Source organism: Pyrus communis, chromosome 1 (assembly GCF_963583255.1).
Source record: "Pyrus communis chromosome 1, drPyrComm1.1, whole genome shotgun sequence".
In the NCBI taxonomy this organism is placed as follows: Eukaryota; Viridiplantae; Streptophyta; class Magnoliopsida; order Rosales; family Rosaceae; genus Pyrus; species Pyrus communis.
The window spans coordinates 14,923,215-14,935,696 of record NC_084803.1 but is presented as its reverse complement, the minus strand read 5'-3'; the positions used below and the strand labels follow the sequence as shown (position 1 = coordinate 14,935,696).

Sequence of the window (12,482 nt, the reverse complement as noted above, 5' to 3'; positions counted from 1 at the left end):
GAAATTGAAAAACTCGAAATTCCTCCCGTTTGAAATTGCAAATGGTACGAAGCAATTTTGTTTATAAACGTTTTTGTTAGAAGTGCTTTATAAAAATAAAAATAAAAACGTTAATCCAAGTTCTTTCTAGAAAAGCATTTACATCCGGAATAAGCACATATGATCCAGAATCATGAAAAACTCTAAATCCTAAACCCTAATAAAAACCCTCGTAAAAAGCGGTTATGTAAAACCCCAAACTCTAAACCCTAGTAAAAATCGTTTTTATAATTGTCAAAAAATCACTTTTAACCTTTTCAGAAACAGTCTCGAAGAAGTACCTACTCAATCCACCGAAATCAAGTGTAAATGTTATGCACTTCAAAAGACAAAAAAAAGGATGCACAAACCCAGCTGGACCAGTGTGCTTACTAAGCCCTGCCCGAAATTGGTGGTGATTATCTCTTTGGTTTCTTCCCCAAATGCAAAGTAACCCAGAACTCCGAATGATCCGTAGATCAGAGCTATGAATGCCATGCACAATGCCAGGACTTTCCCGAAATTCTCTTTGTTTTTGGCTTCGGATTCGAGGGGGAGGATCATTCCGATTCCCTCGAAGGCGTAAACTGCCACGCCGAGGCCGTAGAAGAAGACGGAGAAGCCGCCGAACGCCTGCAAAGCCGGTTTGTTTTGGAGGAAGATTATGGCGTCTTCTACCATTACAACTCCCATGGCGCCGAGGTCGACGACGTCGGCGAAAATGCTCAGGTTTCAAAAAAAAAAAAAAAAAAAAAAAAAAAAAGGAAGAATATCTACTGTCTCAGTGATCCTCACACATTGCATTAAGTTGTTACAATTGGTGAAAATAATCAGCAAATGTAGCATTAAAATACAATTCCGCAGCAGCAAATTAAAACTGAATTGATTAACCCCCTCAAGGGGCTCAACCAAAATCAAGCTTTGGGTGCAATAATCTCAGCCACTGAAGACCAAGTCCCAGACACCACAATCACCACACCCACCACCACAATACACCCATCCAAACCGCTCCCAAACCAACTCAGCTCATCCCTAAACACCATCAGATGAAACAAAGCAGGCAGCACAAACCCCAGCGCCACACACACGCTGCTCCCCACCAGCGACAAAAAATCTGCAAAATTCGGCACCAGCAGCGCCACCAGGCTCACCCCAAAAACCAGCAGCCACCGCACCCACAGGGAGTAGGTGGAGCCGCAGAACCGCCGCTCCACCACTTCGAAAACCGGGTTCATCATTAATGGGAGAGTGAAGAACAGGTTTATGCACAAACCCAGCTGGACCAGTGTGCTTACTAAGCCCTGCCCGAAATTGGTGGTGATTATCTCTTTGGTTTCTTCCCCAAATGCAAAGTAACCCAGAACTCCGAATGATCCGTAGATCAGAGCTATGAATGCCATGCACAATGCCAGGACTTTCCCGAAATTCTCTTTGTTTTTGGCTTCGGATTCGAGGGGGAGGATCATTCCGATTCCCTCGAAGGCGTAAACTGCCACGCCGAGGCCGTAGAAGAAGACGGAGAAGCCGCCGAACGCCTGCAAAGCCGGTTTGTTTTGGAGGAAGATTATGGCGTCTTCTACCATTACAACTCCCATGGCGCCGAGGTCGACGACGTCGGCGAAAATGCTCAGAGGGGCGAGATGGGTCAGGGTGGGAATCGAATTCAGACCCAACTGGAATGGGAAACAGCCCCAGAGGTAGATTGATTTCGGGGTCAGACCAAGAATCCGGTCCGGGCCGGAGTAATTGAAGACGAAGGCTAAAGTGTTTGATATGAAGATTAGGTAGCTGATGCAGAACCCGGCCTGGGCGAGGACGATCATGACGTCGACGGAGAACCGGCCGATTGGGCCACAGACGGCGAAACCAAGGTCGCCGAAAGACGCGATCTTTGAGAGGCCGCCACAGTGGAGGGAGTCGAGCTTGCGGCGGGTGTGGATTAGGAGCATCATACAGTGGTAGGTTAGGAAGGCGACGGAGAAGAGCATGAGGGAGCCGAAGACCCAGCCGGTTTTCTTGAAGGTGTAGGGTAGACCCAGCACGCCGGCGCCGACGATGGCGATGAAGACGTTGGCGAAGGTTTTGGATTGGGAGGAGAGCTTGCTGGGTTTGGAGAGGAGTGGAGTGTCTTCTCGGGGGAAGGGAGGTAGGGTGTTGGTGGAGGAGCTGGCTTCTTTGTCGAACACCACCATGGCTGCTGCCGCTCTGTGCCGCTGGGTGGACAATTGCAAGTTCCTAATTTTCTAGGGGTGGAAGTGAGAAATTTGGAAATTTGGGGGTTTGGGTTTTGGGATTTTGATTGGGAAGAGGGAGTAATAGAATTTGGAGATTGGATTGGAGTGAGAATTGGTGGAAATTGGGATTTGGGAAAGATGATTTTTTTTTTTGGGTAAAAGTTGGGAAAGATGATGGGTATGGGGATGTGGGGGGATGCTGGGTAGCTGGGTATTCTATTTCTATTTGAGCAAGTTATTGGAAGCGGCCAAAAAGTCAAATAAGAATAATCGGCATTTATCCAAAGACCAACATTGAAAATCTATAGCATAAATATCTAAACCACTAAACCAAATCTTAGCATATAAAATTTCACACTTCTTGGTACTTTCCCATTCTCACACTCTCGTTTTTGCATACCAATCGTAACCTAAACCCTCGTGAGTGCGGCACACACCTTTTTGTTTGTTTCGGAGCCGTTTTGACGGAGCGTACTAAACTCACTACGTATCACACTCCTTGCAGCACGAGTTGACGACAATCATGTATTACCTGTGTCCGCGCCCAGACTCAAAGGGTGTGTGACACGGCTTGGAGTCTTGCAATTTGAGCAAGCGGATCCAAGGTGTATTTAGTTGAGTCAAGACTATATGGGTGCGTTTGTTGCATCGGACTATCTCGGACTGGACTAACTTTAGGGACTAAGCTGGACTGGCTTAGACTAGACTAAACTGAACTGATTTAGTGAAGCGTTTGGTGCAGTGTCGGACTAAGAAGTAGGATTCTAATATTATATTATTTAATCTATATCTATAATATTTTATTATTTACTTAATATATATTTATTAATATTCTATTATTAATTTATCTTTTATTTTCTAGATTCTTTCTTTCCAGCTAACCTCTTTTTTTTTTTCCCTGTCGTTTCTCTCCCCTTTCCTCTGTGTATCCAAGTTTCTTCGCTCCTTTTCTCCCTTTGTTGCACAGACTGTTCGAATTAAAATCACAAAAAATGGAGACTTGCCTTCCCCCGAAAAACCCCAACCCCTCCCTCTCAAGCTTAGCATCGCCAATTCAATGGCAGCCATGGTGAGTTTTCATGTTCAGCTCATTCTCTCTCTTCCCTTAGTTTTTCCTTTCAAATCCCTCTCTCTTCCCTTTGCCTCTTTTCCCATCCAACTTCACTTGTTCTTCCATGGGTGGGGATTGAAGTTGCAGACGGCACGGGTGGGTGGGGCTGGGTATGGTCGTGGGCAGGGATTGGAGTTGCAGACGGCAAAGGGTGGGTGGAGGAAGACGAGATGGATGAACCCAACCATCGAAAATCGAGGTCCAGGGAGATGCCGTCGAAAATTGAAGGCAAAGATAGATGAACCAGCCGTCGAAATCAAGGTCGAGGTCTATGCCGTAAAAAATTGGAGACCGAGATGGATGAACCTAGCCGTAAAAAAATTTCTATGTTCCAAGTTCCAGCTTTCATTGAAGCCTATGCCGTAGAAAATCGAGGTCGATGAACCTAGGGCAGTGAAGCAGATGAAGGCAATAAAGGATGCAACAAGAATGGACGAAGGCAAAAGAGGATGATGGAAGGTCTTAGCTAAACCCGTGGGTGTTGGGGTCTCTCGCTAAGACCGGCTAATGAAGCCGTTTGTGAAAGCGAGTCCCACTTAGTGCCTTTAATCTTAGTCCCGTAAGCCACCAAACACAAGACTACAATCCAATCCAATCCAGTGAAGGCTAAGAAGGGTAAACAAACGCCCCCTATGAGTATCAGGTGTTTTCACAAACCCCTTCCATCAATCTTTGACGAAAAAACACCATTCCATCAATCTAATCTTGCAATCAAAACCCCAATCCCTTTTTAAATTATTTATTTATTTTAAGGGTAATGTTAGGGGAGAACAAAATTTTAACCTAAATTTTGCAAATTATGTGATGTGGTTGTTGATGATTGAATTATTATTAAGTGTTGATTAACGTGCTTATTTTCTACTGATGACACATTATATGATTTGCAAATTTAATCCACCCACAATTACTCTAATTTTAAATATCATAACAGAGGATCCTCATTATTTTTTGTACTGTATTTGGATTATAATTATAATTTTAATTGAAATCTTGGTAGAACAAACCTAACTTTGTTTTGGAGTTCATGAGAGACGGGCTAAATTACAGGTGTCTTTTGAATGTTCCGTATACTAATTCTCATTGATATGGGCAAACAAGCACCAGAAGAAATGAATTTTCTAATTTTCTACCATTTTTTAATTTTAGGACCTTTCTGTTGAATTCACATAACTTGAATTGAACCTACAAAAACAACAAAGACGGATGCGTGAACATTTCCAACTTTTCAACCAATTAATATATAAACAAAGAGCCGTCTTCAAGAGAGACAATATGACGTACGACGTATCATCAGTTGCATACAATCACATTACGAAAGATATACGAAAATCACAATTTCTGGCCGAAGGCATAAAGCCAGATGCCTAAACACATTATCCAGTTCCTATCCTACCTGGTTGGCCCACTTCACTTTCCTTGCACACACCCATCATCAAAACATGAACATCAAATGTTGATGCAACATGAAAGAAACCATGATTAAAATCATCTCTTTCATCAGCCCGAAGGAGCCACGACCATTGGTACCTTTGCCATGCGGTAGGGCAAGAGACCTGTTCGTGGGTTCGGGAAGTTTGATGAACTACTGGTCGCTCTCCTCACAAACCACAACTAATAACATCCTCCAACTCTTATTAACAGCTCAAACGCTTCACCCAATCAATTTTCCATATACACACAAATATAAGACACTACTGTAGAAACTAGAACCACCAACCCCTTTGTTCTCCCTCCGTTGTTTCCAAATTTCCGAAACTCAATTCCATCCTACCCCTTCAACTCAAACCTCTAATAACGTATCAACGCAATAGAATTTTAATTGATACTGTCTGTTTTCTGATCATTAAACAAACTCAAGATGTTAAAACAATCACAAACTGAAATTTCCAGCCATAGCTACTACCGTATCCCTTCCGGGAAACCACGTCCCAACCTGGCCAACTAAATGTACTCTTAAACATATCCAAATGACATAAACAAACAGAAAAAGAAAAATCTCAATTCTGCCTAGGATCAAAGTACACTGATATTTGAAATCGAGCACGGCATTTTTCATTCAATCAACATGATGAATTTCTTAAGTTACTAATCACGACACTCAAATGCATAGACAGAAACATCATAAGCAAAACAAGGCTAGTTTAACGAAACGAAAGCCGTCCTCGTTCCTCATTCAAATCAAAATCTACCACGAAATCACAAGCAGAAAAGAGTTGCTCAATTGCACTAATCCCATGACCATCACTAACATAATTATTGATAATCAAACTTTCCAACGTCGTACTGGTCAAAACCTTAAATCCAACAAAAAGACACATGCTTTGCCCAAAACAACAATCACAATCAAACCTAGGGTTTCAAAATTGGACATTTTCCTCCCAAATCATTCCAATTCCATAGCAACCTTAATCCCCATAGAATTAGCCGTACCAATAACCGACTTACATATGGACTCCAACGGCATGTACTGGCAATACGGGTCGGACTGCTTCACCTTCGCGATCTCGTACACGTGCCTCACCGATAGCGTCGACGCCACCGCGTGTCCTGGACGACTGCTGCCAGACTCGATCCCGGCGGCCTTCTTCAAGTACCAGGTGACGGATGGCGACCTCACAGTGAACTCGAAGGTGTTGTCTTTGAAGGCGGTGATGATCACCGCCATGGGGGTTTCGGGTTTGTACTTTTGGGTCCGGGCGTTGAAGTCCTTGCAGAAGGCCATCAGGTTTAGCCTGTATTGACCCAGAGCGGGACCCACCGGAGCTACGGGTCGGGCGGCTCCCGCCGGGACTGTAAGGCGGATCGTCGCCGCCACGGGTCGTCGGGTTAGGATTTCCTTCAGGGTTGACATGGGTTTTGCCGCTCGACTACAAACGCTCACGGCTCACTCACTTTGCAGGTGTGGGGTTTTTGGGAAATGGAGAGCGAAGCAAGTAGGAGCAGGCCTTGTTGGGCTGGGCCGCTGGTTTAATACTCATTGGCCCAGACCATTATCATCACTTTAGTTTTTCATTTATAATCTTTAGGTTTTTTAGGACCCCAATATGAGGTTTTCGGTACGTTATTCCAAGTGGTTGGAAAGAAAACAGACTTGCAATGCAAATAACTTTAATTTTCTTGCCCGTGGATTAGAGTAATTTAGAATATTGTCTCGTTAAGGAGTCGATGTCGATATCAATTGCATGACTTTACAATAAGCAGTAACTCAAGGACAAGAAAATGAGAGGGAAAGGGAAAAAGGCTTTATACATGATCCATATTTGTTAAAAGTTCTACATATAGGAGGACTACTTGTAGAGTTTGCTATTTAAATCCTATAACCAAGCTGAAAGTAAGCTGATTGGTGCAAGAGAGCCTTGCAGCAACTTATGCAGTTCTAACATTAAAAAAAAAAATTCTGATTTTAAAGAATCAAATTCGAGATTGTTTCGTATCTCAAATTGTACAGGACGTATGGTTAAAAGAAATCTGGAAGGCGAGGCCGCAGCAGGGTGCAGGAGCGACTCAGAAAAATCCCCGACAGGGGGTGTAAGCTCCATCTGTATCTATGCAAGTCCATCTGTTCAAATGGTGCTTAAGACACCCTTGAGAAGGTCCAACCCTTCAGCTGAAATGCTCCTTCTCTTGTGGGATTTAGATATTTCGGTTTTAGGAGGTGGATCTTCGGAGAAACAGACCACGACAACAGTGAGGTTATCGCACGTGTTTCGTTGGAGTGCTTCCTTGACAAGCGCTTTTGAACATCTCTCGGGATCATTGTGCTGCATGAGCTCCTTCCTCACCATTGTAACTGCGCACTGGCTGCTCATCACATCCCACAAGCCATCACAGCCCATTATCAAGAACTCATCTTCTTCTGTTAGGACAATTTCCTCCAACTCTGGCTCGGAGCTCAAGGGGCTTTTTGAACCTTTTGAGCCCTTGATATGCCAGTCTCCAAGAGCACGCGCTACGGATAGTTGGCCATTGAGGTAGCCGTCATAGATAACACCACCCAGCTTTTCAATTCTTAATCTTTCAGAGGTGCAGTTAGGTTTGTGATCTTTAGATAGCTCAATTGCCCTTCCCCGCTTGCCCAACACAGCTCGACAGTCCCCAGCATTAGCGATTAGCATGGTCCTGAAAGCATACAGCAGCATTCGAGATAAAGTAAAAATTTGTAGACGCAAAGTTTAATCATATTGTTTCGACTTTTTCAATGATTAATCAGCGCCAACAAACGTAATATTAGATCTAAATGTTGATAATCATAGACAGATAGATCAAGTGTAATTGCTCACCTTCCTAAGATCAGGGCAGTCAAGGCAGTGGTACCGGAGGACTTGTCGACAGAGCTAGCATCTGCAAAAGCATGATCAGCCTTCACAAAAGCGCTTCTAACTGCCTTTTTAATGCCAGATGGGAAGTGAGAGTCTTCAACGATGAATTTAAGGATGTTGCTTTTGATGAATGACGCTGCATCAACACCATTATGTCCATCAAAGACCTGTGGAAATCAACAAAATTTCAGTAAGAGTTCAATTAATAAGATGGCCTTGTCAAAAAGAAACTATGGAAAATTCTAAGTATGGTTGTCCCTGCATAAAAAAGTACCACTCAAAAAGAAATCAACTAGTCCAAGTTACGTACCCCATAAAATGCCCCAGGAGAAGGCAAGTTTTCAATTTCACCAATGTGATCATGGAGATTATCTACGCAACTGTGCTCATCCTCCATGTACTGTTTAGGTCCTTTCTCAGAGCAGCTTCCTGAGCGGAATACAAATACGTACTCAGCTGTCTCACTTGCCGGTGACTTCAATCCCATATTTCCAATATCTGAATCCTATGAAAAAGGACAGTGTAGAGGAATAATTAGTTAATTTTTTTCTTCTTCTGGATAAGATGTTAATCCATTTAAGCATACTAATTAACGCATTTTGTGTCAGTTAAGCATTGTATCATTGACCTCGGAAAGTTTATCTATATGCAACAGAAACATGGATTGCATGCTACAAGGATCAATAAGGATCCCATAAGGCATTACCCTCTAGAACAACTATCAATGCATTTCTTTGGTTTCCAATTGAGGCGTGCCGATCTGCACAGTTTCGTTAAGAAAAAACCAGATATTTTGCAGACATTGTCCCATCAAATTTCAGGGTTGGCATATTAAGATAACAGTTGAACAAGTTTACTGGTAATTCTCTGACCACTGCAACACGTCGAAAAATTGTTTCCATTTTGAATCTAGATCATTCTCTAAATATTACGCACAAAACCCAGATTCATTTCTGCTGTTATCATTCAAATTCCTCCACAATGCAATAAATACATCAGTAGTACAATTCGTTCTTTCCTGATTTACTTCCCAGTTCCCACTAAACACAATCAAACACATGTTCTTAATTAACAATGTAAAATCGACCCTTTTCGCGCACGGTATCTATCTCTTATCTCTCCGGTTTTGATGAAGAAAGAGAATGTGCATTGTGCATAAATGCATACAAAGCACAATCATTTGCATACCCAATTCATAAAAAAATGCAGATTAAGAAGGAAAAAGAAGCTTCGCTCAACTTACTGATTCGGTCAACAACGCATAGCTAGTGCAATTTCGCATAACCGAGAGGTTTCTCGGAGGCTTTCCGGTAGGAATGTGGTTCGAATTGGCCAAAGCGTCGACGTTTTGGTCTTCCATGATCGGCATTCCACCTCCCTTTAAGCACCCAACATCCAATCTGGTGACCTGTAGCGAGATATCTGCAGTTCCTGAAGCCATTAATCTCTCCTTCCTAACCCATCAATCTCTCTCTCAACCCTTTTCAACTAAACCACCATAACTTCAGCCAAAAGGCAAAAGCAGCTGTCACACAACCCCCATTTGCTTACAGAAAAAGCACTTCTCCACAATCAATGCCTCCAAAAGCCAAAACCCAGCTATCAAAAACCATCAAGCGCTTGATCCAAGATTCAGAATTTCACACAACAGATCAAGAAAGCAAGCTTCTACTGCAACTCCAAGCCTCTGTTTTTCCAAAAGATTTGATTTTTCGAGTCGTTCCGGAAAATACAGATCGAAATTTACAAAACCCAGATCAAGAATTCAGCAAAAAAGCAAGAATTCAAAATCCCAAATGAAGTAATTCGAGAAAGATATACAGACGTGGGAAGAAAAACAGAGAGCCTAAGACCATAGCATAGCAGTAGGGAAGGGGGAACCGTTGGAGGAGGAAAGAGAGAGATAACTTTGCGTATGATGTGTAGCTGGTTGACTGGCGATTCCAGCTTTTCCGGTCGACATTGTAGCGCCAAGCAAGGAAGGGGGAGTTGGGGTACTGACACGTGTAAGCCTTTGTGGAAATGAGTTATTGGTATTATTGTGGTAGTTCTTTAATCTTGGATCTCTTTGGAAACAGATTTTTCAGTGGGACAGTGTGACCGGCACACAAGGTGCTGCTGCACGAAGTGTCATTATACAAATGATGAAATATGTATGTTAAAAAATTAATAACTTAAAAATAAAATTTTTCATCATTTACATAAAAACACGTGACATACCACTCGTGTTCAATTAAATAATCGTATTTCAGTCCTCATCCTCACTTTCACCTGTCATACTAATAGCATCCCCTTAGTTACCTTTGAGTTACAACTTGCCAAATATTAGCTTCCTTCCCTTTAAATGCTGGATAGGAGTTTATAAGGTGCTTATAACTTACAGTACATTAACAGGGACCACAAGTGCAAAGAAATATAGTGGTTGTGGAGTGTCGTTTTCTTTTGAGATTTTCCTTGTGACCCCTTAGGCTTGGTCGTTGTTGTTAACTAATAATTAGTTGACAGGAAATAATGGTTATGTTTGAGATTATTAGGGAATTAACTATAAAAAAATAAGTTTGAATACCATTTTGATTTGGTATTCAAAAGATATAGTATTTGGAATCGTCATTCAGCATAAACCGAACGAAACTGGCATGAACTGAATTGTACGATTTTAGTAATAAATTTAAGTAGAACTGCATTGAACTGGACCGTTAATATTTTCTAATTCCGATTCCAGTTTAGGGGTGGAACCCTGTCAAATTGAACCGTGCTACGGAGCCACGAGGTGGGAAGAGGTTAGACCAATGGATCTTTGATGCTTAAGGTAGTATATCTGAAAAGAGTGAGTGTTTAGGGCTTGTATGTGTAGTAAAAGCTTACCAAAGTTTGGTGGAGATGAGGTATTTATAGGGAGGTGGCCGACCTATATGTAGGATTTTGCCCTACACTTGGCAACTTCCCATTGGCCAATGTTATGTCAATCGTAGGATGAATGATGAAATAATATTACGAAGATATTAATTAGATTATAATATCTTGGGATGACGATGGAGGATTACTTACTTGATTAAATTGATCTTCAATTGGGAATATATTAAAGATATGATTTGGTAATTCATCATATCTTTAATGCATTTGACTTTTTCATGCCACGAGCACGAGAGCTCTGAGCAGTCGTGTTTGTTGCTTGAATTTCCAGGAATGCTAAGCTGCGCATGAGAATATTTGTGTGCCCTACCCATCTAATGAGGACAATCTAATCTTCTTCGGGATAAAATTCATGTATCACCTTTAAGATTTTTTGCTCCACACTAACTTGCCCTGGTAGTTGATAGGTGTTTTTTTTTTTTTCCTTCAAATTTGCATGCATGTCTTTGAATTGACTCTAGTGGAATATTGTATATGACAAATGAATTGAAATGTCGAATACTTCAGAACCAAAAGGAGCTTCTCCACCACCATAAAAAAAAAAACCTTTTTCTTTCTGTTGAAAATAATATAACTTGTAGTTTAGTTATTTATATCTTTAATAATTTATTCAAACTAAAGTTAAAATCATCGTTCCCAAATTAAAATAAGCATTGTTTTTAAAACTCCAAATAAAAGTTTTTCATTTTTTTTAAATTGTAATATTTGTTGATGCACAAAATCGGCGAGTACTTTGGTACAACAGAAAGTGTCAAGTTTGTGACCTTCGCTAGATTGCTCTGGTCATTAGTGTGGATAAGTATGTAAATGAATAGAGATAGGGAAGCAAACAACACAAGATGTACGTGGTTCACCCAGATTGGCTACGTCTACAGAGTATAAGAGTTCTCATTAGTTGTGAAGGGTTTACACAAATACATAGGTTCAAGCTCTCTTTTAGTGAGTTCTAGTGAATAGTTTAGTACAAATGACATTAGGGATTATTGTGGGAGAATGATCCCCTTTTATATAAGAGAGTTTCTAGCTTTGTTCTGACATTGACACGTGTCGTGTTGTGATTGGCCTCTGATATCGACACGTGTCGTGCTATGATTGGCTTCTGATACCGACATGTGTCGTGTTGTGATTGGTCTCCTGGTTGGAGGAAAAGTCTTGTGGGTCATTGACGGTATGCTGTTGACCGGTGCTTAGTAGTTTCGGGATTGGTCAAGTATGGTACAAACAATATTATTACTTAGTGGAAAAAAGACGATAAAATGTCACTCCCCTAACAATCATTCAATGGTCGTACTTACCAACAACAGTCTTTCAAGCTCTGCAGCTGTCACAAGAACGAAAAATTATTGTATAGTATTGAAATACGATTATCTAATTGAACGGATTGAAGTGCTATAACATGTGAATTGACCATAGAACGGTTGATTTATACATTAAGCTATAGTATTAGTATATCACTAAATATACAATCTTATATAACATATGAATGAACTGATCATACGACGCGATTGTGCTCCACTACTAGGAAAAAGAAGCCCTCATTGTCTTGCAACTTTCCATCTTTTCCTTTTTCATGTGTAAATCCAAAGCATCATATCATATATACTAAAACCCGTAAGGGTTGGTCACTGTGGATGACCAGTGGATTTCCGATTTTGTCCTCGCCCATTCTTCTTTTATTTCAACTTTGCCCCTTTTGCTTTGCTGTCAGATTCCAAACTCGGGTGGCACTGTTTTAGGGCAGTGTGCTTCCCTTTTTGCCCCTGCTTGATTTGTTTAATTGCATTTGTGCCATGCTTCACACGTGTTGGTCATCGTGCTCCATTCTTTTTGTTTTTACTCTTCCGGACTCTTCTGGTGTATTTTAACATGGTGTCCAATAGAAGTCTC

At 41.4% G+C, this 12,482-nt stretch overlaps 4 protein-coding genes across 4 annotated transcripts; all 4 read right to left on the bottom strand.

The window, feature by feature from the left end:
• Positions 1-296: 296 nt before the first annotated feature.
• LOC137709384 (amino acid transporter AVT3A-like) lies at positions 297-711 on the bottom strand. The gene is made up of 2 exons (XM_068448511.1): positions 412-711; positions 297-320 (listed from the first exon to the last, which is right to left on the bottom strand). The coding sequence occupies exons 1-2, from the start codon at positions 709-711 to the stop codon at positions 297-299; spliced, it is 324 nt and encodes a 107-aa protein (XP_068304612.1).
• An 81-nt stretch (positions 712-792) lies between these two features.
• Positions 793-2,564, bottom strand: LOC137744390 (amino acid transporter AVT3B-like). The gene has a single exon (XM_068484218.1). It carries the CDS (start codon positions 2,208-2,210, stop codon positions 933-935), a length of 1,278 nt encoding a protein of 425 aa, XP_068340319.1. The 5' UTR covers positions 2,211-2,564; the 3' UTR covers positions 793-932.
• Positions 2,565-5,587: 3,023 nt separating this feature from the next.
• LOC137708754 (large ribosomal subunit protein uL11m-like) lies at positions 5,588-6,314 on the bottom strand. Its single transcript, XM_068447909.1, has one exon. The coding sequence runs from the start codon at positions 6,212-6,214 to the stop codon at positions 5,747-5,749; it is 468 nt and encodes a 155-aa protein (XP_068304010.1). The 5' UTR covers positions 6,215-6,314; the 3' UTR covers positions 5,588-5,746.
• A 280-nt stretch (positions 6,315-6,594) lies between these two features.
• On the bottom strand, positions 6,595-9,646 carry LOC137717366 (probable protein phosphatase 2C 47). Its single transcript, XM_068456720.1, has 4 exons — positions 8,926-9,646; positions 7,993-8,187; positions 7,644-7,849; positions 6,595-7,482 (listed from the first exon to the last, which is right to left on the bottom strand). The coding sequence occupies exons 1-4, from the start codon at positions 9,121-9,123 to the stop codon at positions 6,927-6,929; spliced, it is 1,155 nt and encodes a 384-aa protein (XP_068312821.1). The 5' UTR covers positions 9,124-9,646; the 3' UTR covers positions 6,595-6,926.
• Between the last annotated feature and the right edge of the window lie 2,836 nt (positions 9,647-12,482).

Coding starts and splice junctions, on each gene's coding strand:
- LOC137709384 (XM_068448511.1), bottom strand. CDS start 711: ATGGGAGTTGTAATGGTAGAAGACGCCATAATCTTCCTCCAAAACAAA. Junction 321..411: donor CCAATTTCGGGCAGGGCTTA/GTAAGCACACTG, acceptor TGGATTGAGTAG/GTACTTCTTCGAGACTGTTT.
- LOC137744390 (XM_068484218.1), bottom strand. CDS start 2,210: ATGGTGGTGTTCGACAAAGAAGCCAGCTCCTCCACCAACACCCTACCT.
- LOC137708754 (XM_068447909.1), bottom strand. CDS start 6,214: ATGTCAACCCTGAAGGAAATCCTAACCCGACGACCCGTGGCGGCGACG.
- LOC137717366 (XM_068456720.1), bottom strand. CDS start 9,123: ATGGCTTCAGGAACTGCAGATATCTCGCTACAGGTCACCAGATTGGAT. Junction 8,188..8,925: donor ATGCGTTGTTGACCGAATCA/GTAAGTTGAGCG, acceptor CCTTTTTCATAG/GATTCAGATATTGGAAATAT. Junction 7,483..7,643: donor ACTGCCCTGATCTTAGGAAG/GTGAGCAATTAC, acceptor GTATGCTTTCAG/GACCATGCTAATCGCTAATG.